Raw genomic sequence first — 24,049 nt, 5'->3', positions numbered from 1 at the left:
CAACGGTAGCATCAGAATCTTCATTTAGTATTGGAGCGCATGTTTTGAATAAATATAGAAATAGGTTCCTTCCTGAAAAAGTGCAAGCTCTTATTTGTTTACGTAATTGGTTGCGTGGGTATTCCAATGGTAAGTTTTTTTAACTTAAATTATCAAAAACTATATAATATCTTTTTTTTGGTAAGTTTTTTTTATCTTAAATTATCAAAAACTATATAATATCTTTTTTTAATAGATGATGAAGACTATGAGCTCGATGCCAATGATCCAATTGATGCTTCAAACGTTATTGATGTGGAAGAGCGTCATTCAAATGCTTAGATTTTATTTTAATTGTACTTCGTTGTTTCTCTTAAACATGTAATGGGCTAAATCTTGGTGATATTTGACTACTTATCGTACTTAATATCTTTAGTTTTAAGTTTGAACATAGATTGATATGAAAGTAATTTATATGTAGCTCACTTAGTGTTTTTGACTATGCGGGATTTTTGAAAACACTTTGGCCCGAATAACCCGACGGGTTAGCCTGAAACCCGAAGGGTTAGGGTTAGAGTTAAATTTTTACAACCCGAAAAAATCATAACTCGAATAGCCCGTACCCGAATGACCCGACAATCCTAACGGGTTAGCCCGAACCCGAACAGGTTGGCCCCGATTGACATCCCTAATGCTCAAGATTAAAGATTTCGAGTTCAATGGGACCTTTAAATTTCTCTATTAGGAGACTCTCTCTATATATAGGCAATTCTAGTGCTAAAATAAAGGAAACCGAATAACAAATATTTGAAAAGCATAAAAATAGGAATCAGCGCTCTCCCTTAATCTTCTCCACCAGCTTCCTCCTTTCTCTCTGCCGGCCCAACCATCTTTCTCTCTCCCCCTCCTCCAATCCGTATCACATAAGTCCGTGGTCTTCATGTTAGGATGCGAGGAAGCAGCTATTGCCGACCCCAACGAACCTGGTTTTTTCACAGAAAGGAGTTCCAATGACGTTGAAAACCATGTATCGAGCAGAAATGAATCAGCCAGAGCAACAATAACAATTAGTGAATTGGAAGGCAGATAGATATAGATTAGAAAGTGCTGAAATAGTATTAATTTATACAAAGCATCCATAAACATGTAATCGAGACGTTTTATTAACAGATATCATCAGAGTTCATAGGCTGGAAATCTAGCATTCTTAGGCTGAACCATATCCAAGAAGAGATGAGCCATTCCTCCAACACCTTCGAACAGCGAAAAGGGATTATCTCCTCCATGCATCTCACCCATCGACATGAGAATGTGGGCTCTGTCAAGCAAGAAGCAGGCAAAAGCTTTGGCTCTGTATAGATACTCGACAATCCCAGTGAGGCGATAGAGGGCAAGGAACGCATAAGCGTTTCCGCTGATGCCATGACAAATCCCGAGCCGTTTCAGCAGGCCGCGGTTCCAAACCACTTCCGCTGCATCCATGGCAGCTTTTAAAAACTCCCTCTCCCCAAACACCTGTATATCACCAAATCATTTATACATTATCAACAGAAAAGTTGAATGAAATACTGAATCACCTCAGCAGCTTTGACGAGCGTGAGGGTGACCCCAGGAGCTCCATGACACCAGTGTACTAGAGCATCATGTTTCTTATCTTCTTCGCCAGCAGGGTAGTTCCCACTTGGAAGCCGACGGCTGATCATGTACTTGAGAGTTCCTTTGACATCTTCGAGCTCGTCCGATGTTAGTTCAAATTCCATCAGAACATGCATGATTCCAGCCAAGCCATGAGCCGCACCCCAATACCTTTCACCGTGCCATTCGAACATCAATGGGCACCTTCCCTGTTTTCCTAGTTCCCTTCCATTCCTGATGATCTCTTTCACAATATCACCCTGCCATCACCATCCAAATCGTTTATTTGAAAAAATTAGCATTTTTCCTGAATAGAACACAAATGAAGGTTTTAACGAGTGGACGTACCATGTAGGGTGCCGGAATAGTATCCTTGCCGAAATGCTTATTCAGAAACAAACAAGTCCACAAATACCCAGCTCTACCATACAACAACTCGTCCTGGAGATCTTTCGACGGCTTTATCTGTTTTTGCACAATGAAATTCTCACTTAACTGGTGCAGTTATAACAACTAAAGATCTAAAAACATCCGCCAAGGAAATTTTCACCTCTTTGAATTGGGAGAGATAGTAATCGAACAACTTGCAATTGTCGACATGCTTTGCAGCCACGGCTCCCAAAGCACATACTCCGGCTCTCCCACATAAAAAGGTTACATCCCTGACTCCATTCATACCTAACGATTATGGTGTTGCACAAACTACAACTTCATGTTCGACGAACCAATTGTGTAGTCTTGAGCTTATTTGGGATAGATACAAACACTAAAGAGAGCACGGAATAATGTGCAATGTCCCAACACTGATCCCACCATTTTGTATTGATTTAGCATTCAAGGAACGGGTGCATCCAGTAGCAACTATGTATCAAATTTTGTGCTACTCCTATATTGTGTCCATGACTTATGTTTTCTCTTTAAAAAAACCCCCAACTTCGCAAAATGTTTGAGTTATGTCCCGCTTGACATGATCTGACTATGGCTATGATACATTGACTCAGCTCGGTGGATACTTATATGTATTACAGTTTAATTGGGGTGGATTTTTGGGGGTTAATCATGTTAACTTTTTAATAATCCACCTAAGAATCCGGCAAGCTAACTCAGCGATCGTCACTGGATTATGTATGTCAAGCAAGGTATAAATCAAACGTTTTGCAAAGTTTGGGGGTTTTGAAGACAAAACCTAAGCTTGAGACATATTTCTGAAATTCATTAAAAATTTAGAGAAACTAAACGTGGATAACCCTAATCTTCCTAATGATTAACTTAGAGTCTTTGACAATCAGCACAGAGAAGTATTACTTGTGAACAAAACATAAATGAACTTTGGAACTTAATATGCATAAATGAGAGTAAGGTACAAGCACAACCTGGATTGAGTCGAAGAGGAATCGCAGGCTTTGACAATCTCTAAGCATAGACTCAAATCATACTTGTTACCAGTCACTTGGAAAGATTTGAAGAGCAAATAAGCAGTTCCCAATGTGCCGGCATAGAGAGAGTAGTCTTTCACAATTCGCCCGCTCAGCCCCCACGTCTCCACCAAAATCTGTGGATATAAAACCACTTCGTATAACTCTAAGCAACATCACATTGAAACAATCCTGACACTAGAAGCTACTTCATTATATGTCAAAAACGAGGGGTAACACTACCTACCATCAGTTAGCTAGTCCTATGTCTTAAAGCAAGTAAAAAAGAAATGAGATTCAAGTTGCAGCACTCTATTTACACGAAAATTGAAGCGTGTAACTTGGATCAGCAGCATAACACCATACTAGCAGCCTATATCAATCTATACATGAGTTGTACTACAGTCTATATCAATCCATAAAGGAGTACTCCATAATTTATGACCTAAACTGTAAAGCTTGTTTAATTCATAAACCCCAACTTCAATTTTTTAGAAAAAGCTCATGATTGTTTAATTATGCCTCAATTTATTTTTGAAATAGTTCAGAATTATTTAAATATCCCCCGATCGCTTGTAGATTCATTTTTTCAACATTCCAGCTTGATAAACATGTTTTACCAGTTATTGTAGTAAAAATTCCGACACCAAATTTAGACAATTATAAAAGGCCGGTGGGTTTATTTAGAAAAGAAATTGAAAATCAAAGGAGCGCTTAATTAAACCTTAACCTTTTCCTCTGAGGAATTTCATCAAACAGGTTGTGGGATTTTGGCAGTCTGAGTATTAGTATTTCGAAGAATGAGCAAATCAACCAATAAGAAATCAGTTTAAGCATAATTCAGAGAGTTAAAACTGAAGGACAAAAAGGAGGGTGGAAGCAATGGGGGTAGTACAGTTTGTTTGAGGTCGAGGGCTGCACGCTGTAGCTGTGGAGAGAGAGAGGAGTATGGCAGTGAGAGAAACCTCAAGAGCGAGTCGCGAGTACCCTGCGGGTGAATTTGAACCCTCTCGCGATTTTCCGTGGGTTCCTCTTCGATGATGTTGGGGTTTTCTTGCAGGAAGTCGGGCATCTCATTCTGGAAGAAGCGGTCCGCCATTGTTTTGTGTGTGAATACAGAAATGGGGTTGACTTAGCTGAAAACAGTAATCAAGGAAGAAGAGGTGGAATGGAACTGGAACACGTTGACAAGTTTCACAAACGTGGCGGCGAAATTCCGTAAATGTACATCGTGGGAGATGATATCCGTCATTTGTACCCGGAAAAAAACCATTTCCAATGACTCGCGTGTTTAAAAATGAAACACGCGTCTCTCTCTCACGTGTATAAACAAAGACGCTTTACTGTGTCGCGTCTTTGTTTAAACACGCATGAGTCTCATGCGTGTTTGCCTTTGATACAGAATTGGGTGTATCGTTGAAGACAAATTGGAAAATAACATTTTAAAATTTCAGCATTTTGTATAGTTGAAGAGAGAAAGTTATGGCGCAAAAGGGGAATTAGCAATTGAAGAGCGTACCTCGTCACAGTCATCTTCGCATATTTCATCTGATGATGTGGCGAATTTTTGATGGGAATGAATGCAAGTAATAAACGATCACAACACGGAAAATTACGTGTTTCGATTTACTGAGGTAAATCTACGTCCACGGGAAGAAGAGAGGGCAAATTTGTATTGCTTGGTCTCGCTTACAGATTACAATACTGATTTGCTATAAGATTCAGGATCTAGAGCTTAACCCTGGTCTATCTGATCTAAGTTCTATTTATACATTCGAACTAAGATCGTGGTTTGCAGCCCTGGTAGGGGGGTTGATAACTGCTTAATACCACTAAATAGATCGTGGGTGTAATGGAGGTCGTGGAGATCCTGCATGGGTCCACTATCTCCTTGTTCGGTCGAATACTGAGACCGAACTGCTGAACTTTGCCGATCAGCTTTTGCCGATCTGAGAGTTGAGCTCGATTGGTCGGCTTTTACCGAGCTATAGGCTGTGACCGAACTCTTTGGTTGCCGAACTGCTGAACTTTGCCGATCAGCTTTTGCCGATCTGAGAGTTGAGCTCGATTGGTCGGCTTTTACCGAGCTATAGGCTGTGACCGAACTCTTTGGTTGTGCCGAACTGATACTCTTTCTTGGGTTTTGGGCTGATGGGCCGCCACTGCTATTGGGCTCGCAATTATTGTTTAGTTGTTTAGTTCGTATCCCATCACCACCCCCCCCGAAAAGCGAAGTGAATCACTTCGGCATTTTGGATAAGTGTAAGGGGGAGGCTAACGCCAGGGGACGTGCTCTGCACGTGTCTGCATTAAATGCGACAGCAAATCCGGCCAGAGAATCTAGAAAAAGTGGGATTTGAAACGGTGCGACGAATTTGAAAACGCCTCTGCGAATCTGATAAATATTTCCTCTCTTCATCATTGGAACACTTTTGCGATTATTTCTTCTGCATTCTCTCTCTTTTTCGTAAAATTCTCTTCCGCCTCTTCAAGAATTTCTTCAGAGACTTTCGACCATCAAAGAGTAAGAATCATGTCTTCTTCTTCTGAAACTGTTTCTGAATCAGGTAGTGGTAGGAAGGGGGGTGAGGGGTCTTCTGGCCGGAAAAGGTCCGGGGAGAAGACGGTAGAATATTTTCACAGCATTTTGAGTAAGGATACTGTGATATCCTTACACGGAAAATATTTTCTTCCTGGGGGGTTAGTGGTGATTCCCGACGACATTCATAGGGCTAACTCGCCGCCGGAGGGTTATGCCACTGTTTACGAAGCCTGCTTAGAATGCGGGCTTCGTTTCCCTCTTCCCCCTGCCTTTGTAGAGCTTCTTGATTTTTTTCAACTTCCTTTAGGTCAGGTGACTCCAAATTCTTGGAGGCACTTATCGGCCTTTGCTGCCGAGCTGCGTAGACTAGAAAAGGATCTGTCTCTGAGGGCAATCCTTAATTTCTTTCAGTTTAAGAGAAAGGGATCCTGGTTTTACTTGATCCCTTTACAGCCCTTCAGAGCATTCTGTAAAACCAAATGGCCGAAGTGGCAAAATCGTTTCTTTTTTTACAATAGGACAGCGGCTCCGGACTTTTCCTGGAGAGGGCCGAAGTCCGTAATTCCTCATCCTCGGGTAGAACCGTTGGACGAGCTCGAGGGCGAGCTCAATAAGATTCCCATGATTAGGAAACAGTATTCGGAATCTGAGCTCGTCAAGGGTGACTTCGTGTTCGATTCCTCGTCTTCGGACGAAGAGACTGAGGGTGAGGATTTCTTTTTTATGCTTTACTGCTTTAGCGGCGAAAACTAATTTTGTTTTCTTGCTTTTTGGCAGTGAACATGCTAAGCAGGCTTGGTCGCAAATCCTCCGAATCAAAGGAGCAGGAGAAACAGAAAAACACCAGCTCGGCGTCTGATGCCGAGAAGAATCCGAAGAGGCAGAAGACCTCTTCGAGTCCGTCTTCGGATCCAAAAAAGCCGGGATCGACCTCGGCAAGGGGGAAGGCGAAGACTCAGAAACCCCCAAAAGCGCCAGAGAGAGACATTGTCGAGGGGGGTGTTGGATCAGGAGTGGTTACGGCCACTTCGGCACATATCTCTGAGCCCTTCTTATGGCCAAAGGACTTTGTAGAGGTGAATTTTCTTCTTGATTTTCTGGCTTTGCTTCTTTCCTATATTTTTTTGTGGCCCCTCTGTTGACTTTTTCCTTTTTCCATTTTCAGAGGAACAATATGCTCTGCAAACTCGTCACAGTTGAACTCTCTAAAGCGTCCAGCGATTATGATGAGATGCAGAGGAATTTAAATGTTGCTCGTCACCAGGCCGAACAGGCTCGGGCAGACTTTGAGGAGGCAAGGGCCGCTAGGATCTCGGCTCAGGATGAAGCCCAGCGTGCCAAAAACCAGCTCATCATCCAGAGAGAGCAGTCGAAACAGAGGGAGGCTGCTGCCGTGGTTGCTCAGGGGGAGGCTCTCCGTGTTTACACGGAGAAACTCTTTTTGAGCAATCAATTTTCGGCCCTTATCGGCGATCTGCTGAAATTGATGACCGATAACGCTGAGCAGGAACCCGAAGTCGTTTTGCCGCTGTATGGCCGAGAGATTGCAGCGCGCCTCCAGAGTCTGCCGCTCCTTGAGGAGCTTGCGTCTTCATCGGTCCTGCTTTCTGCTGAACGAGTCCGTAATTGCCGTGCTGACCGTGACGAGAACATGGAGGCCATCTTTGCCTCCTTGGGGCCTGTTTCACCCGCTTCAATTTTCAAAGAGGGTGAGCAGGAAAATGAGGCCGGCAAGGAGACCGAGCAGAGGGATCAGCAGACCGGCGACGGGCACGCCGAGCAAGAGGTGCAGCAGATCGGCGATGGGGGCGCCGAGCAGGAGGGAGGGAGGAGGGAGGTCGAGGCTGAGACCGAGGTCGACAAGGAGAAAGAAGCTGAAACCCACAGGGAAGCCGGAGACGAAACTGGCGAAGTATGATTTCGTCTCCCCTCTCTTATTTTAGTTTCCTTCTTTCTATTTGTAAAATGGCCATGAAGCCCTCCTTGTGTAAATTTTTTCTTGTGAATGAAAAAAAATTCTTCTTTCTACACTCGTGTCTTCCTTATAGCTTTTCTTAATCTCTTTTACTCCTATTGTGGTTTACTGCCTGCTCGGTAAACTGAAATGCCGAACTGACATAGCTGCTTCGTATTCTTTACTCTAAGGAGCTGGAGGTACTTCACTGGAAGCGGCTATACTCTTCGGCTTTAAATGAAGCTGAGAAAAAAGCTATAGATGACCAGATGAAGTATGATGAACTCTTGGCTCGTTTAGTGGAGCTGGAGTCCAACAATAAGGACTTAGAGTCCATAAAGAAAGATCTGGAGGCCGAGCTGAATACTGTCATCGCTGAGAGGACTGCATATGAAGATTTCATCTGCGGGCGCGGGGGAATGACTATATCTGAAGTTCAGAATCAAGTTGATGAACTGTGGGAGGAGCTTCATGTACTCCGGAAGAACAATGTGCTGGAGAGCTCGGCTTGCCAACAAGTTGTGAAATCATTGCGGCGCTTGGCTTCTCTGTACGACATCATTATTTCCCGGCGTCCCTCAATTGAGAGATTCCTTAGCCGTTTCCCGCTAACAGATGCTCACACTCCAACTCAAACCTCTAATCCACTTACTCAAAATTCTACTCCAAATCAGCAACGGACTCAGGAGCAACCGGAAACGTCAAGACAAGAACGTACTCCAAGTCAGCAACGGACTCAGGAGCAACCGGAAACGTCAAGACAAGAACGCCCTGAAGTTCGTAGAGGAGTGGTGAATATGAGTGAGCAAGATCAGCGAATGCTTCGTGAAGAGACTCTTCGCCGCCGAGGTGCTAGAACTTCCCGGACTCAGAGAAGAGGCGGTAGGTCGATCAGAGCATCTCGTCCACCTACTGATTCTTCAACTGCTCGGAACGCCCGAACTCAGCATCATGAGGACTTTTTGGATAGGTGGCTCAACTTTAGCAACCGTAGACAGTAGAGTAGTCCTTTGTAATGGTGTAACGCATTCTCGTAGGGCAGCGGAATTGTATGCCCAACAAGACTTAGTAAATGAAATTTTTTCATTTCGCTTCTATCACTGCGTATTTACAGTTCAGCGATTTTTTATTTCATTTATTGAACTCGTCCTCGGTCTTATGAAGTACACTCTTCTTTGACCGGACTTAGTTAGTGTCCTTATTTGGCGAGTTTTATCGCTTGGATTGGACTTTCCCTGTACTCGTCCTCGGTCTTATGAAGTAAACTCTTCTTTGACCGGACTTAGTTAGTGTCCTTATTTGGCGAGTTTTATCGCTTGGATTGGACTTTCCCCGTACTCGTCCTCGGTCTTATGAAGTAAACTCTTCTTTGACCGGACTTAGTTTGTGTCCTTATTTGGCGAGTTTTATCGCTTGGATTGGACTTTCCCCGTACTCGTCCTCGGTCTTATGAAGTAAACTCTTCTTTGACCGGACTTAGTTTGTGTCCTTATTTGGCGAGTTTTATCGCTTGGATTGGACTTTCCCTAGTTAACCGAAGTGGTTTTCGGCTTATTGCAGTTCGTTTCAGACGAATTGCTTGTTTCTTAAGCTGAATTGTGGAGTCTTGTATCTTCCTTAGAAGCTTGGACTCACAATTGTCTTTAATAATTGATCTAAAAAGGGGATCAGCCTTTAAAGAACAGTATACCTCAGTAACATTTATAAGAGACAAAACGCACATAGAGAGACAAATAAAAAGGACGAAAAAGATTTTAAACTTTTAAAAAAAAACGAACAACAACCCTAGGACCGAACTAGACACAAGAACAATAAAAATATGAAAGCACATAACCCTAGGACCGAACTAGACACAAGACTGACCGGACCTTGTCTCTTACAAATAGAACTTCTTGAGGTTGGAAATATGCCATGTTCGGGGTACTTGTTCTCCTGACATGTGAGTCAATTTATAAGACCCTTTTCCCAGGACTTCTGACACCCGATACGGACCTTCCCATGTGGGTTCAAGTTTGCCCAGCTTTTCTGCTCGGCTTACTTCATTGTTTCTCAATACGAGATCTCCCACTTGAAACTGCAGCTTTTTCACCCTTTGGTTATAATACCGGGTTACTTGCTCCTTGTACTTGGCTTCTTTTATGAAGGCCAATTCTCTTCTTTCTTCGGCAAGATCTAGTTCGGCTCTCAGTCCGTCGTCATTCAGTTCTGTTGAGAAATGAAGGGTTCGGGGGCTGGGTATGCCGATCTCAACCGGAATTACGGCTTCAGTGCCGTACACTAGACTGTACGGAGTTTCACCGTTGGAGGTTTTTGGTGTAGTTCGGTAAGACCATAGGACTTGAGGAAGATTTTCTACCCATTGTCCTTTGGCTTGTTCTAACCGAGTTTTTAATCCTTTCACCAAAGTACGGTTTGTTACTTCCGTTTGTCCGCTTGCTTGTGGGTGAGAGACCGAAGTGAACCGCTGTTGAATATTCAACTCTTGGCACCAATTCTTGAATGTTTTGTCAGTAAACTGAGTCCCATTATCTGAAATGAGGATATGGGGTATGCCAAATCGGCAAACTATGTTCTTCCAGACAAAATCTAATGCCTTTGAGCTTGTTATCGTAGCTAATGGTTCAGCCTCCACCCACTTTGTGAAGTAATCCACGGCAACGATCAAGAATTTCATTTGCCGGGGAGCTTGTGGTAGTGGTCCTACTATGTCTATGCCCCATTGCATAAAAGGCCAAGGGCTTTGCATAGCACATAGATCAGTCTGCGGCGTCCTTGGGATATTTGCATGGATTTGGCATTTCGTACATTTCTTAACTAGTTGTACTGCTTCTTGTACCAAAGTTGGCCAATAATATCCCCATCTCAGAACTTTTTTAGCTAATGCTCTAGCTCCGATGTGGCTACCGCAAGATCCTTCATGAACTTCTCTAAGGATGTAATCCGTCTCTTCTGGTCCTACACATCGCAATAACGGTTGAAGGTAGGACTTTCTATATAGGACTCCTTCATGAAGTTCATACCGACGTGCTCGGCATGTGATTTTCCTTGCTTCTCTCTTATCCTCGGGCAGTTGTCCTTGATCTAGATACTTTAATATTGGCGTCATCCAGTTTGGTGAACTGGTTACTGAGTGTACTTCAGCTTCATCAATGCTTCTGTGCGGTAATTCCTCCACCTTTGAGCTCGGATATGAGGCCAACTTACTTAAAGTATCTGCTCGGCTATTTCCCGCTCTGGGAATGCGGATTATCCGAAAATAAGAGAAATTTCGGCTAATACTTTGCGCTTTGTCCAAGTATTTTTTCATCCTTTCATCACGGGCTTCACTTGTACCCAGCATGTGATTCACTATGACTTGTGAATCACAATGAATTTTGAGAGATTTGACAAGTAGACGTTGCGCTAACTGAAGTCCGGCAAGAAGGGCTTCGTATTCAGCTTCGTTATTAGTGGTTGGGAATAAGAACCGAAGTGAATAAGTTACTTCGTGTCCGTCGGGAGCGATAAGTAGAATACCAGCTCCACTTCCTGTCTTATTCGAAGCTCCATCTACGAATCCAATCCAACAGTCCGGCGGCTCTACTTCGGGTTTCTGGGGCTGTGTCAGTTCATCATTGGTAGGATTTTTCTGTTCGGCAATAATAGGGATTGCCTGATCGAACTTTGCCTCTACAAGAAAATCTGCCAAGGCTTGTCCCTTGATGGCTTTCCGAGGTAGATATTCTATTGAATGTTCTCCCAACTCTATGGCCCACTTGGCAATTCTGCCTGATGCTTCTGGCTTAGTCAAAACTTGCCGAAGTGGAAGATCGGTTAAGACGCATACTTTGTGAGCATAGAAATATGGCCGCAGTCTCCTTGCTGCATTTACTAATGCCAGAGCAATTTTTTCCAGAGGTTGATACCTTGTTTCGGGACCTCTTAATGCTCGGCTTGTAAAGTAGATAGGACGCTGTTTTAGGCCTTCTTCTCGTACAAGCACCGCGCTAATGGTTTGATCTGATGCAGCTAAATATAAGAATATCACTTCGGCATCTGTTGGAGCAGAGAGAATAGGAAGTTCGGTTAAATAACTTTTGAGTTCGTCAAAAGCCTTTTTCTGTTCGGCTCCCCACTCAAACTTTGGTGCCTTCTTCAAAACATTGAAGAACGGCATTTGCTTTTCGGCTGCTTGGGAAAGGAATCTATTCAGTGCGGCTAGACATCCAGTTAGCCTTTGCACATCATGTATGGACTTCGGCATTGCCATGTTCTGAACAACTTGAACCTTTAGGGGATTTGCCTTGAGTCCTTCCTTTGAAACCCAACAACCCAGAAATTTTCCCGAATCTACCAAAAAGTTACATTTTTGGGGATTGAGTTTGAGGTTGGCTTTTTTGAGCACGTCGAGAGTGGATTTGAGATTGTTTTCGTACTCCGAAGTGCTTCTGCTTTTAACAACTATGTCGTCAACATATACTTCAACCTCTTTTCCGATCAGGTGCCGAAATAGCTTATCTACCATCCTTTGATATGTGGCTCCGGCATTCTTTAAACCGAATGGCATCTTTTTATAAGCAAAAATACCGAAGTCAGTAATGAAAGCCGTTTTTGAAGCATCATTCTCATCCATTAAAACTTGGTGGTATCCTTTATACAAATCAAGAAAACAGAAAATTTCGAAGCCTATCAGAGCTTCTACTTTTTTATCTATGTTGGGAAGGGGGTAGCAATCTTTAGGACAGTGCTTATTTAGATCCGTAAAATCTATGCACATCCGCCATCCTCCTTCTTTTTTCTTGATCATCACAGGATTGGCCACCCAAGAAGGATATTTTACTTCAAATAATACATCCGCTTTCAGTAATTGGCGGACTTCGTCATGGATGACTTGATTTCTTTCTGCCGCAAAGAGTCTTTGCTTCTGTTTTATAGGCCGGACTGAAGGATCAATATTTAACCGATGTGTAATTACCTCGGGAGACACTCCAGTCATGTCCAACGGAGACCACGCAAAGACATCTTTGTACTCTTTGAGGAGCTGGATGGTCTTTTCCCGGAGTAGAGGTGTTCCCGCGAAACCGATCTTGACCGTTCTGGATGGATCGTCTTCGTATAACTGAACTGGTCGTGAGTTCGGCTCCGGTGTGACTTCGTTCATTTCGCCTGCCTCTGACTCCGGCTGCTGTGATTGCTATGCTTGATGGTGCCGATCTGATTGTTCGGCACTTTTAAGCGCAATCTGCAGACATTCTTTTGCTCTCTTTTGATCACCTCGGATGACTGCTATCCCTCCTTTAGTGGGGATCTTGATTGTGAGGTGATAAGTAGAGCAAATGGCCCGAACTGTGTTGAGCCAGTCTCTTCCCAGTATAATGTTATACGGGGATCGAGCTTTTACCACAAAAAACTCGATCATCGTACTGGAGCTAGTAGGCGCTCTTCCTACCGTAATCGGAAGGCTGATAATACCTTCCGGGCGGGTGTCCTCCTGGGCGAAACTTTTCAGAGGAAGTGGGGCCGGACTGAGCCGAGCTGGATCCACTTCCAGTTTATCAAAACATTCTTTAAAAAGAATGCTAACCGACGCTCCTGTATCCACAAACACTCTGTGGATCAGTTTGTTTGCCACTCCAGCTTGAATGACAATAGCGTCTTGATGAGGAGAAATGGCCGGGACGGGATCTGCATCTGAAAATGTAATTACTTCCTCCTTCTTCAGCCTTTTATGTGTTGGCTCCTCTCGATTGAAGCCTCTGCGCTCTGATTTTAGAGACGATTTAGTCTTCCCGGCTGGGAGAGCGTCAATAGTCTGGATCACTCCATCATATTGCGGCTCGTCATCGTCTTCGGGATCCTGTTGCCTTTTAGGATTCTGAGGAGCGCAGTTCGCACTTCTCTGTTTCTTATTCTTTTTCGGCGGCTTGCTTTGGTATTTTTTTAACGTCCCTGCTTTCACAAGAACATCAATATCTGCTGCCAAATTTCGGCACTCCTCGGTATCGTGACCGTGGTCTTGATGGAAGGAGCAATATTTATCCTGACTTCGGCGCGTGGCCGATTTCGTCATCGACTTTGGTTTTTCGAACATATCAGAATGCAGTTCGAAAATTTCCGCTCTCGACTTGTTCAATGGTACGAACTGAGCAGGTGGTTTCTCAGGATTGAGACGCGGTCCCAATCTGTCTTGTACCGGTGCCCTTTGGTTTTCTCGTTTTTGATGGGAATGAATGCAAGTAATAAACGATCACAACACGGAAAATTACGTGTTTCGATTTACTGAGGTAAATCTACGTCCACGGGAAGAAGAGAGGGCAAATTTGTATTGCTTGGTCTCGCTTACAGATTACAATACTGATTTGCTATAAGATTCAGGATCTAGAGCTTAACCCTGGTCTATCTGATCTAAGTTCTATTTATACATTCGAACTAAGATCGTGGTTTGCAGCCCTGGTAGGGGGGTTGATAACTGCTTAATACCACTAAATAGATCGTGGGTGTAATGGAGGTCGTGGAGATCCTGCATGGGTCCACTATCTCCTTGTTCGGTCGAATACTGAGACCGAACTGCTGAACTTTGCCGATCAGCTTTTGCCGATCTGAGAGTTGAGCTCGATTGGTCGGCTTTTACCGAGCTATAGGCTGTGACCGAACTCTTTGGTTGTGCCGAACTGATACTCTTTCTTGGGTTTTGGGCTGATGGGCCGCCACTGCTATTGGGCTCGCAATTATTGTTTAGTTGTTTAGTTCGTATCCCATCATCATCATTTTTTTGGAAGTATAATAACCAGTAGAAATCATCTTGGCGCAAGCTTTCTCCCTCTCAATGTTCATACAGCTTTCCTTTCTTTCTCTAATCCCTTTTCCTCTCCGTGAGGAATTACACATCAAATGAAAATCGAGATCACATAAGAGTAAAAAATACACACGAATTTGAGGAAATTGACTTAGACTCATGCCATTTCTGTATCAAAGGAAAACAAGCATGAGACTCATGCGTGTTTAAACAAACAAATATCTCTTTGTTTATACACGCGAGAGAGTGTGTTTCATTTTAAACACGCGAGAGGCGCTCGCGTCTTTCCCCTTCATTGGAAATGGTTTTTTTCCTGGTACAAATGGCGGATATCATCTCCCACGATGTACATTCGCGGAATTTACCCCAAACGTGGCGTTGAAGTCACCTATTTCGGAATTGATAGTACATCAAAGTCATCAAACTAATTATTTACAAATTACAATATCTAATATCCAGCGCTCTTGTCTTGCCCCCACACCTTTACCTTCTTAATAGTCCATTGTTTCCTATCACATCAGCAGGCTCTCAAAGCCTATCTTCCTACAAGTCCATCCCAGAACCTATCTTAGAGCCCGTCTTATTTTCATATCATCATTATTTTTATATATTTCACTTGTAATTATTGTTGTATATTAAAGACAACGTAATATACGACTAAAAACAAATTCATTAAAAATAAAATAAAACATCATACATTAAAAAAAAGATAAAATACATAATAAAAAACAACGAAAACACAGCCTCAAAAGCACTCGGGTTCCGGCTCATCCTCCCCGACACGACCCATTAACCCTATGAATTTGGGGCAATCCTTCAGTTGCAGATATATTTCCCAGTACTTGAACCCCTTCGCATTGCCATCGTAGAATCGTGAAATTTAGCACACTTATACACCGGGCATTTCCAATGCTTGGGTAGATCGTCGGGCAGGTGTGTCAGGGCCCTTGCGGGCTTTACTTGTTCGTATCTTTTCATGATACGCCCCCAGAAACCGCCCTCGCAATTGTTGGCTACAATCAGGTCCTCAGAAATCTCTGTCCAACAATGAGTAAGAGCAATCGACTCCTCTATGGAGTAGGTACTCATCGTCCGCCCAGCTTCAGACGCTTCTTCCCCTTCATGTCGGGCACCTTGTTGCTGAAGTTCATATCACCTCGGAGAGAAGTAATAAAATTGAAATTAAGATTGGAAAAGGATGAATGTGAATTGATGGAGAATGGGGTATATATGATGGATTACAAATTGAATTAAATTTTAAAAAATAAAATAAAAAAGTGGATATCGGCTTGAGCCCCCACAATAGAGGCCCATCGTAGGCCGATGCGGAGCCGATATGCCATTGGCTGGGCGATCACTCGGCGCAGGGGCGGAGGCGTTGGGGGGTAGAGATGGGCTCCCTCCCCACAATGGTAACCTATCTGAGCCGATAGGGAGGCCGATCGATCGATCCTTGCGATCTGCCCCCATTACTGGTGCTCTAAGAGCATCTTCAACAAGGAAAGGTAAATGGAAGAGCTATTTTACCTTCTCAAAAAGTGAAATGTACATTTTCAAAGAGTAACACATTCAAAAGGAAGAAGGTATATAAAAAGGTAAATGATTTTTTAAAATAAAATAATATCTCAAAATGCATTAAAAATATAAAGTGTAATACCTTCTCATTTGGAGAATGATTTTTCATGAAATAAAGGCAAATATGGTAGTTATAAGACTTTACCTCTCCATTGATAGAGAGGTATCAAAATGGGAAAAAGTATAATTAATACCTTCTTAAATACCTCACCCCTTGGAAAATGATTTTTCATGCAAAAAAAGATAGATATGATAGTTATCTAACTTTACCTCTCTCCTTGGAGATGCTCTAAAAAGAAAAATATACCGTTTCAAAAAAGTAATAACAAACTCTAAAGGAAAAAATATATAGAAATATAAATTATTTTTTAACATAAAAATTACTATAAGATGCTAGTTATAAGATTTTACATCTTCATTACTAGAGAGATAAAAAAAATACTTCTTTATAATGGGAAATAATATAATACCTTCTCAAATATCACTTCCTTTGAAGAATGGTTATTCTTATTCATGAAAAGAAGCTAAATACTATAGTAATAAGGCTTTACTTCTCCCCTTGAAGATGTTCTTAGTATATCACCATTTTCATCTTTTAAATAGAAATAAAATTTAAAAATTACAAAACTTAAAAATAAAAATGCTAAAAATCCGAGCACGCAGAAGAACCCCACCAACGACTCATTGGGAAATACTTTCTCGGTCCGGCTTCAATCATTGGCTCTTTTGCCCCTTTCCCGGCTTCAAACGAACTGTCATTCGACCTCGTGAATAGATTTGGCGAAACAACATTTGGGTCGACTTCCCAATTCGCCAATGCCTACCAAGTGACAACCTTATGTTGGACAAATTAGTCTGTCTTCTCCTGTTGTGAATCGTAGTGGCTGAAAAGCTCATTGAATCGCCGTTCATTAAATGAATAATGAATTTGAAAAGATAGAGAGTAAATGAGGAATGAAATAAAAATTGGAGCGGCACAACTTCTCGCTTGCAATGGGTGGCAAGAAACACCCACACCGCCCTGCCCGGCGCGGGTGGGATTTTTTTATTGTGAATGCATTATTACGACTGCTAAATTTTATTTTTTATTAAATTATTTATCCAATATTCTATAAATGATTAAAGACAAATGCATTGAAAATAGCATAAAATTATAAATTTAAGATGATTAGTAAAAATGGTAGAACTATTAAAATCTAGAATAGTTAGACCTATCAGTTTAAAATAAAATAAAGACTACTCTATCTTTCACTTTCATTCGGCTATCTCCAACCATTTACGCCAAAATCAAACTCATTTTTAAGTATATGTCACACCAGGGGTGGACGCTGAAATAAATATCACCAGGGGCTGAAATTTTTAAATTTTGTTTCAAAGTATATTTTAGGGCGTTTTAGATTATTTATAGGGGCTTTTACTCAATAATTTACATTAGACTTGGATAAATTGTAAAATTTTATATAAGAAAAAGCTTAAAAATTAATTTTATTGAGGGCATTAGCCCCTCCCTTAACACACATAGGTCCGCCCATGTGTCACACAAAAAAGTAGTTTTACTCTAACCATTTACACCAATTTTGGGTATTTGTCTCACAAAAATTTTGCAATAACACCAAATATGATGTTATTCCATTGAAAAACCCAAAAATAGGTTTGGATTTGGTGTATGGTTGGAGAAATTGTTTACACCAAAAATAAGTTTTCGTGTATGATTGGAGATGGTCTTAGTTAAGCCATTTTAAAAAAATAAAATTTAAGAAATTGATACTAGACTATCTAACTAGTTTAATGAATAAACAATAAAATAAGCTAGCAAATATTAAAAGTGTTAATATTATAAAAAATAATAATAAACGTTCCAAATAAATAGTACTCCTCCTTAATATATAGAGTAACACAATTCTTAGTAAGATCATTTTGTATTGGATAGATCATTTTGTATTGGACAATTTGGTCGTAGGCCTCTACGGAGGAGTGTTACTCTTTTACTATTCCATCAATTCAAAGTGATCGTTCCTCTCATTACTACATTTACAACATATTTTTTCGAAGTGAAGAGCATAACTCGTGCTCAATTCCTCCCTCCCGCCTTTCACTCCTAACAATTGGTGCGGCCACACCCAACAATAATACTGCGGCTATCCTACCCACGGTGACAGCCCCATTGCTGCCATTTAGTCCACCTACTCCTACACCAGCAACTCCACCTACACTAGCACCAATGACAGCACCGCTGCTGTCCTCGTGCACTATTATGCCACAGTTTCAACCTTCCGTCTTGCCTCTGTTGCAACATTGTGATCCTGCGGCTGCTGCGGACCATGCCAAACTCTTGGTTTCTTCTGGTCCGCCTACAACAACCATGGTTTCAACACCACGGTTGTCCTCCAGCCCCAATATTCAGCTTCAGCCTTTGCGTAGTTTAGTTTTGGCTGCTGCCCACCAGTCTATGCAGTCGATAGTTTCCCTTCCGGACCCCCCATATGCAGCAGTTGACGCTCCATTCTCCCATCAGGCCATGCTGTTATTCCTTCATATAGTTGGCCATCTTCTATGGTTCAATGCTCTGGCTACTACCCAAAAGTATGAGTTTGAACCTCCACCAGATAAAGTACTTAGGGTCCAGATTTAGACCTCAGCCTTGAGGGCAAGGCTGTTTTGAGGGTGAGGCAGTTGATATGGATTGGAGGAGGGGGAGAGAGAAAGATGGTTGGGCCGACAGAGAGAAAGGAGGAAGCAGGTGGAGAAGATTAAGGGAGAGAGCTGATTCCTATTTTTATGCTTTTCAAATATTTGTTATTCGGTTTCCTTTATTTTAGCACTAGAATTGCCTATATATAGAGAGAGTCTCCTAATAGAGAGATCATCTTGGAGAGATCATTATTGGACGAGTTTTTCTCGTAGGCCTCCTTCGTGAGGATTAGGCCTCTGCGGAGGATTTCCCTTTCTTGTTTTGCTATTCAGTTTGATACGGATTGGAGGAGGGGGAGAGAGAAAGATGGTTGGGCCGGCAGAGAGAAAGGAGGAAGCTGGTGGAGAAGATTAAGGGAGAGAGCTGATTCCTATTTGTATGCTTTTCAAATATTTGTTATTCGGTTTCCTTTATTTTAGCACTGGAATTGCCTATATATAGAGAGAGTCTCCTAATAGAGAGATCATCTTGGATAGATCATTTTGTATTGGACGACTTGGTCGTAAGCCTCTGCGGAGGAGTGTTACTCTTTTACTATTCCATCAATTCAAAGTGATCGTTCCTCTCATTACTACATTTACTACATATTGTTTCGAAGTGAAGAGCATAACTCGTGCTCAATTCCTCCCTCCCGCCTTTCACTCCTAACAATTGGTGCGGTAAACGTGGATGAACTCTCGTGCGGACACGCGACTGGATGAATTGGAGAAGGCCACGTATGATTTGCAGCAGGGTAGACTCTTGTTGGACGCGGCAGTGAAGGAACTGAATGCTCAGTTCCGCCGCACTGATGACCAGGTAACAGAGGTCCGAACCGAACTGACCGCCATGCTTCAGGAGATGCACGCGGGTTTCGCTTCGCTGAAACTCAAGGACACTTCCAACCCCGACGACGGATCCACCTCAGCGAATCAGGGGTCAAAGACGACAACCGCCGGTGGTACTTCGGCCTCACCATGCCCACCTTCGATGGCTCGGACGCCCTCGCTTGGCTTGCGCGGGTGGAGCAATACTTCTTGATCTCGGGAACCGCCTCCGAGGCCCAGGTGGGCGTCGCAATGGTGGCTTTGGCAGGCGTTGCCCTCCCTTGGTACCAGTTGTTGCGACAGCGAGTTCTGGATCTGACGTGGGCTCGGTTTGCAAGGGAGTTGATGAAACGCTTTGGCGGCAATGGGGCGTTGAATGTATATGAAGCATTTGCCGCAGTACCATCTCCTCCCCGTCCACCTACACTAGCAAAGGTGACAGCTCCGATGTTGTCCTCTAGTCCGCCTACAACAGCCAAGGAGAATACTCTACACGCCATCCAACAGCCCCTACCTATACAACAAATGTGCACACCATTAACAGTACAACAACCCATTCCACCTCCAGTTTTGGTGCCTCCACCATCTCCTCCCAGTCCACCGACACCAGCAACTCCACCTACACCAGCAACTCCACCTACACTAGCACCAATGACAGCACCGCTGCTGTCCTCGTGCACTATTATGCCACAGTTTCAACCTTCCGTCTTGCCTCTGTTGCAACATTGTGATCCTGCGGCTGCTGTGGACCATTCCAAACTCTTGGTTTCTTCTGGTCCGCCTACAACAACCATGGTGTCAACACCACGGTTGTCCTCCAGCTCCAATATTCAGCTTCGGCCTTTGCGTGGTTTAGTTCTGGCTGCTGCCCACCAGTCTATGCAGTCGATAGTTTCCCTTCCGGACCCCCCATATGCAGCAGTTGATGCTCCATTCTCCCATCAGGCCATGATGTTATTCCTTCATATAGTTGGCCATCTTCTATGGTTCAATGCTCTGGCTACTACCCAAAAGTATGAGTTTGAACCTCCACCAAACGAAGTACTTAGGGTCCAGATTTAGACCACTGCCTTGAGGGCAAAGCTGTTTTGAGGGTGAGGCAGTTGATACGGATTGGAGGAGGGGGAGAGAGAAAGATGGTTGGGCCGGCAGAGAGAAAGGAGGAAGCTGCTTTTCAAATATTTGTTATTCGGTTTCCTTTATTTTAGCACTAGAATTGCCTATATATAGAGAGAGTCTCCTAATAGAGAGATCATCTTGGATAGATCATTTTGTATTGGACGACTTGGTCATAGGCCTCTGAGGAGGAGTGTTACTCTTTTACTATTCCATCAATTCAAAGTGATCGTTCCTCTCATTACTACATTTACAACATATTGTTTCGAAGTGAAGAGCATAACTCGTGCTCAATTCCTCCCTCCCGCCTTTCACTCCTAACATTATGGCTGGTCTGTCTTCTGCGAGCTTCTGGACACAAAGTAAGCCCACTTGTATGCATCGCTTCACTTGAGGTTCAACAAAGGTATCAATCAAACTTTCATCCATCAATTCTAGCACTTTGCAATCTTTCCACAGCAACCATGCCTGCAAAAATGCTATTCGCGTGTAATTTAAAAAAAAGATTTATATGTTATTTATGGCAAGAGAATGATTTCTTATCGTTTTCCTCATAAATGTCCCAAAAGAATATGATCATGGTCGTGATGGTTAAATCCTCTGTTCATTTTCCCCCCAACTATCTCCAGTATCATGACTCCAAAGCTATAGACGTCCGACTTCACTGAAAATATCCCGTCAATTGCATATTCTGGTGCCATGTAGCCACTAAACAAAGTTGTCGTGTTGGGAAATGAGATAATTGATTTCGTGATTTCATGAATAGAATGATAAGAGAGCTTACTATGTCCCGACAACTCTTCTAGTTCTGGCCATAAACTGGTCGCTTCTAAAGTCCTTGCTAGGCCAAAATCTGAAATCTTCGCATTCAGATTTTCGTCCAGTAAAACATTGCTCGTTTTGAGATCTCTGTGGATTATCTTTAATCTGGAATCGCGGTGGAGATAGACTAGTCCGCGCGCGATTCCCAGAATAATGTTGTACCGATTAGGCCACGTGAGCTCTGTTTTCCTGCTATGATCTGGACAAGATATCACCATGAGTTTACTTCAGTTTCTTTGAACAGAGATAGAAAATGAATACAATTCTTGGGCCATACCGAAAAGGAGATAATCGAGGCTTCTATTCTGCAGGTACTCGTAGATCAGCATCCTTTCTTCTTCTTTAATGCAACATCCCAAAAGTCTGACTAGGTTGGTATGCTGTAGTTTAGCAAACAGAATAACCTCGTTCTTGAACTCTTCGAGACCTTGTCTTGACGTTCCCGACAGCCTCTTGACTGCTATTTCTTCGCCCGCTGATAATTTTCCCTGCTTATTGCATATTATAATTGCATTCAGAACGTATTATGGAAACGTTTTTAGAAATCTAGCATGAATCTTTACCTTGTGAACAGGGCCAAAACCTCCTCCTTCGATCCTGCTTTCCTCGGAGAAGTTGTCTGTTGCAGCAGCTATTGTCGCGAAACTGAATAGAGGTAACTCTAAATCCTCATTTTTTCTTCCTACAGTTTTTGATAAAAGACGAATTCAGTGCCTTTGACTATTAAGAATGCTGGTGTGAATGTTATGCTTTTACCTCTTCTCCTCTGTCGTCTCACTATAACTATAGCTCCACAGGTTAAGATAGATATCAGAATTCCCACAGCAACCGATACTGCTATTAACTTTGCATGCCTCCTCTTCTTGTTGTCTGACTTACGGATTGATTCTATAGAGGGGGAAATGGAAGTTATGAATCGGGATATGTAGGCTAAGACAAATTCTTGAATTGTTCGGGACAAAATGGAGTTACCTAGTTCAGAAACCGGCAGGCGAATGTAGATATTCTGATTTTTATCTGCACCCGGAAGCACTCTAATGTCGATAAGATCCCCGAACCACATCAAGCAGCCTCTGCCTCCGTTATCTATGTATGGCTGTGCATATGCTGTGCAGTTGCATTTTCTTAAGCACACATCTCTGCACTGCCCGATGCTCATGCTCATGCTCATGCTCGTGTTTAAATAAAACTGTAGTATATCCAGATATTTCACCCCCTTGAGCTCTAGAAAACCATCTCCATTCATGCAACTCAACGGCCTAATCCTAGTGCATCCGTCGGACCAGTAAAGTCCCAGTTTGTCTGGAACTTGGGTTTGAAGCCATCCAAGCACCCGCATATCGGCACCCTCTCTATTATGCACATGCCGTTAGGACCGCATTTGGTGTAGTTGTCGCAAGGATCTTTTGGTATCGTGTAGACTAGATTCCATTTATCTTTCCTCTCATCCATTGTGTAACGACGAATGAAGCCGGTTGATCTATCACGAGCCTTGTAAGAATCGAGCTGTTACAAGGATCGATATATTCTGCTCTTGTCTGTGACAATCTTGCCCTTGAAAACGGTGTTGTAGAAGGTCGGGACGTTGATGTAAACCCCGTCCGCTCCGGTATATTTTCACATTCCCCCTTCTAATCACCATCTGAGGTAACCCTTTGTTTTCTATCCTGCAGGTGAAATCTCCAGGTGAAGGATCGTCGGAGCTCGTCCACGAAGTCAAATACTTATCCTTCCCTGCTGGGCTGTGCACCATGAACATCCCCGGCAACCTTGTGTCCCTCGGGTAATCAAAACTCTGCCATATGTAGTTTTCCTCCGTTGGGTCTACTGCGAGAACGAGGTTTCCGGTGTCCAGGAGCCATAAGATCAGATTTGACGCAGCCACTCTTGACGAATTGGAGGACCAAAGTATGCTTCCATCTCTACTTATTACTAATGCTCCATATCTTGCTATTCGTAACACCACGCCTTGTGAATCTATGATTGGATTGTTCCAGTTTGCAACCCAAACGACAACTTCCGGTTTCCTCTTGTACCAAATCCCCACGAACCTGTTCTTGGACGAGCCGGGAGAGAAGAAGCCGAGCTCGAAATCATGGTTCGGTGAGGTCAAAGTCTGCCTGTCCGATAACGTCCTGTTGGCCAGAAGTGCATCTTTTCCGGCTGAGAAGCAGACCAGTCCACAAAAAGCAATGGCTAAGAGGAAGTTGGACATTCCTTAGTTGCATCGAGGTACAATAGTAATCACCGTTGATTTTCCTGATGCGATAATAAATCGTCGGTCTTGACATATAACGGCAAAAATCTGGGATTAGATAGAAAAGCAGACACTAAAGATGGAACTTTCGAAATGTCTTCGTCCGAATAAAAGTAATGGTGCATAAAGAGTGAACTCATGCATCGTGTCCCTACAAAAATAAATATCAATAAATTTTTAAATTGCATCTAAAATTGGGAATCCAAAGAAATGGACGTTATCTTGCAATGGCATCGGCTCGAAGAAAAGTCAAAATAAGTTTATCGATTAATATTTGGTTATTTACAGTAATTTTTAATAGTAGGATACATTTGTATGCCTTCTATTCCACAAAATTAGTTCTTTTATTACTTTCGGATGTCTCAAAATGTAGCCTGTTTTCTTTTTCTTTATTGGCTGAGATTACCTCGTGTGAAGAAACATATAGCAGGAAAATAGCACAATCATGTATTAGTAGTACATTTTAATGAAGGATCTAATT

The 24,049-nt window shown here is 42.7% G+C and overlaps 3 protein-coding genes across 7 annotated transcripts; all 3 read right to left on the bottom strand.

The window, feature by feature from the left end:
- Positions 1-1,046: 1,046 nt before the first annotated feature.
- On the bottom strand, positions 1,047-4,236 carry LOC121805338 (lanC-like protein GCL2). The gene is made up of 6 exons (XM_042205146.1): positions 3,925-4,236; positions 2,988-3,166; positions 2,165-2,276; positions 1,963-2,079; positions 1,557-1,874; positions 1,047-1,494 (listed from the first exon to the last, which is right to left on the bottom strand). Exons 1-6 carry the CDS (start codon positions 4,126-4,128, stop codon positions 1,156-1,158), a joined length of 1,269 nt encoding a protein of 422 aa, XP_042061080.1. The 5' UTR covers positions 4,129-4,236; the 3' UTR covers positions 1,047-1,155.
- Positions 4,237-20,658: 16,422 nt separating this feature from the next.
- Positions 20,659-22,653, bottom strand: LOC121804534 (G-type lectin S-receptor-like serine/threonine-protein kinase SD1-1). 5 transcript variants are annotated; one of them, XM_042204115.1, is made up of 6 exons: positions 22,284-22,653; positions 22,068-22,199; positions 21,875-21,993; positions 21,589-21,799; positions 21,040-21,510; positions 20,659-20,957 (listed from the first exon to the last, which is right to left on the bottom strand). In XM_042204115.1, the coding sequence occupies exons 1-5, from the start codon at positions 22,648-22,650 to the stop codon at positions 21,041-21,043; spliced, it is 1,299 nt and encodes a 432-aa protein (XP_042060049.1). In that variant the 5' UTR covers positions 22,651-22,653; the 3' UTR covers positions 20,659-20,957; position 21,040. The 5 variants fall into 5 exon arrangements, with proteins under 5 accessions (XP_042060049.1, XP_042060050.1, XP_042060051.1 ...); XM_042204116.1 differs by having other exon boundaries at positions 20,659-21,180; positions 21,274-21,510; XM_042204117.1 differs by having other exon boundaries at positions 20,659-21,153; positions 21,274-21,510.
- A 141-nt stretch (positions 22,654-22,794) lies between these two features.
- On the bottom strand, positions 22,795-23,526 carry LOC121803724 (G-type lectin S-receptor-like serine/threonine-protein kinase At4g27290). Its single transcript, XM_042203350.1, has one exon. It carries the CDS (start codon positions 23,524-23,526, stop codon positions 22,795-22,797), a length of 732 nt encoding a protein of 243 aa, XP_042059284.1.
- Between the last annotated feature and the right edge of the window lie 523 nt (positions 23,527-24,049).

This window comes from Salvia splendens, chromosome 5 (assembly GCF_004379255.2).
Source record: "Salvia splendens isolate huo1 chromosome 5, SspV2, whole genome shotgun sequence".
Lineage (NCBI taxonomy): Eukaryota > Viridiplantae > Streptophyta > Magnoliopsida > Lamiales > Lamiaceae > Salvia > Salvia splendens.
Note: the sequence above shows the minus strand (reverse complement) of the source record. Positions and strands in the feature narration are given on the sequence as shown.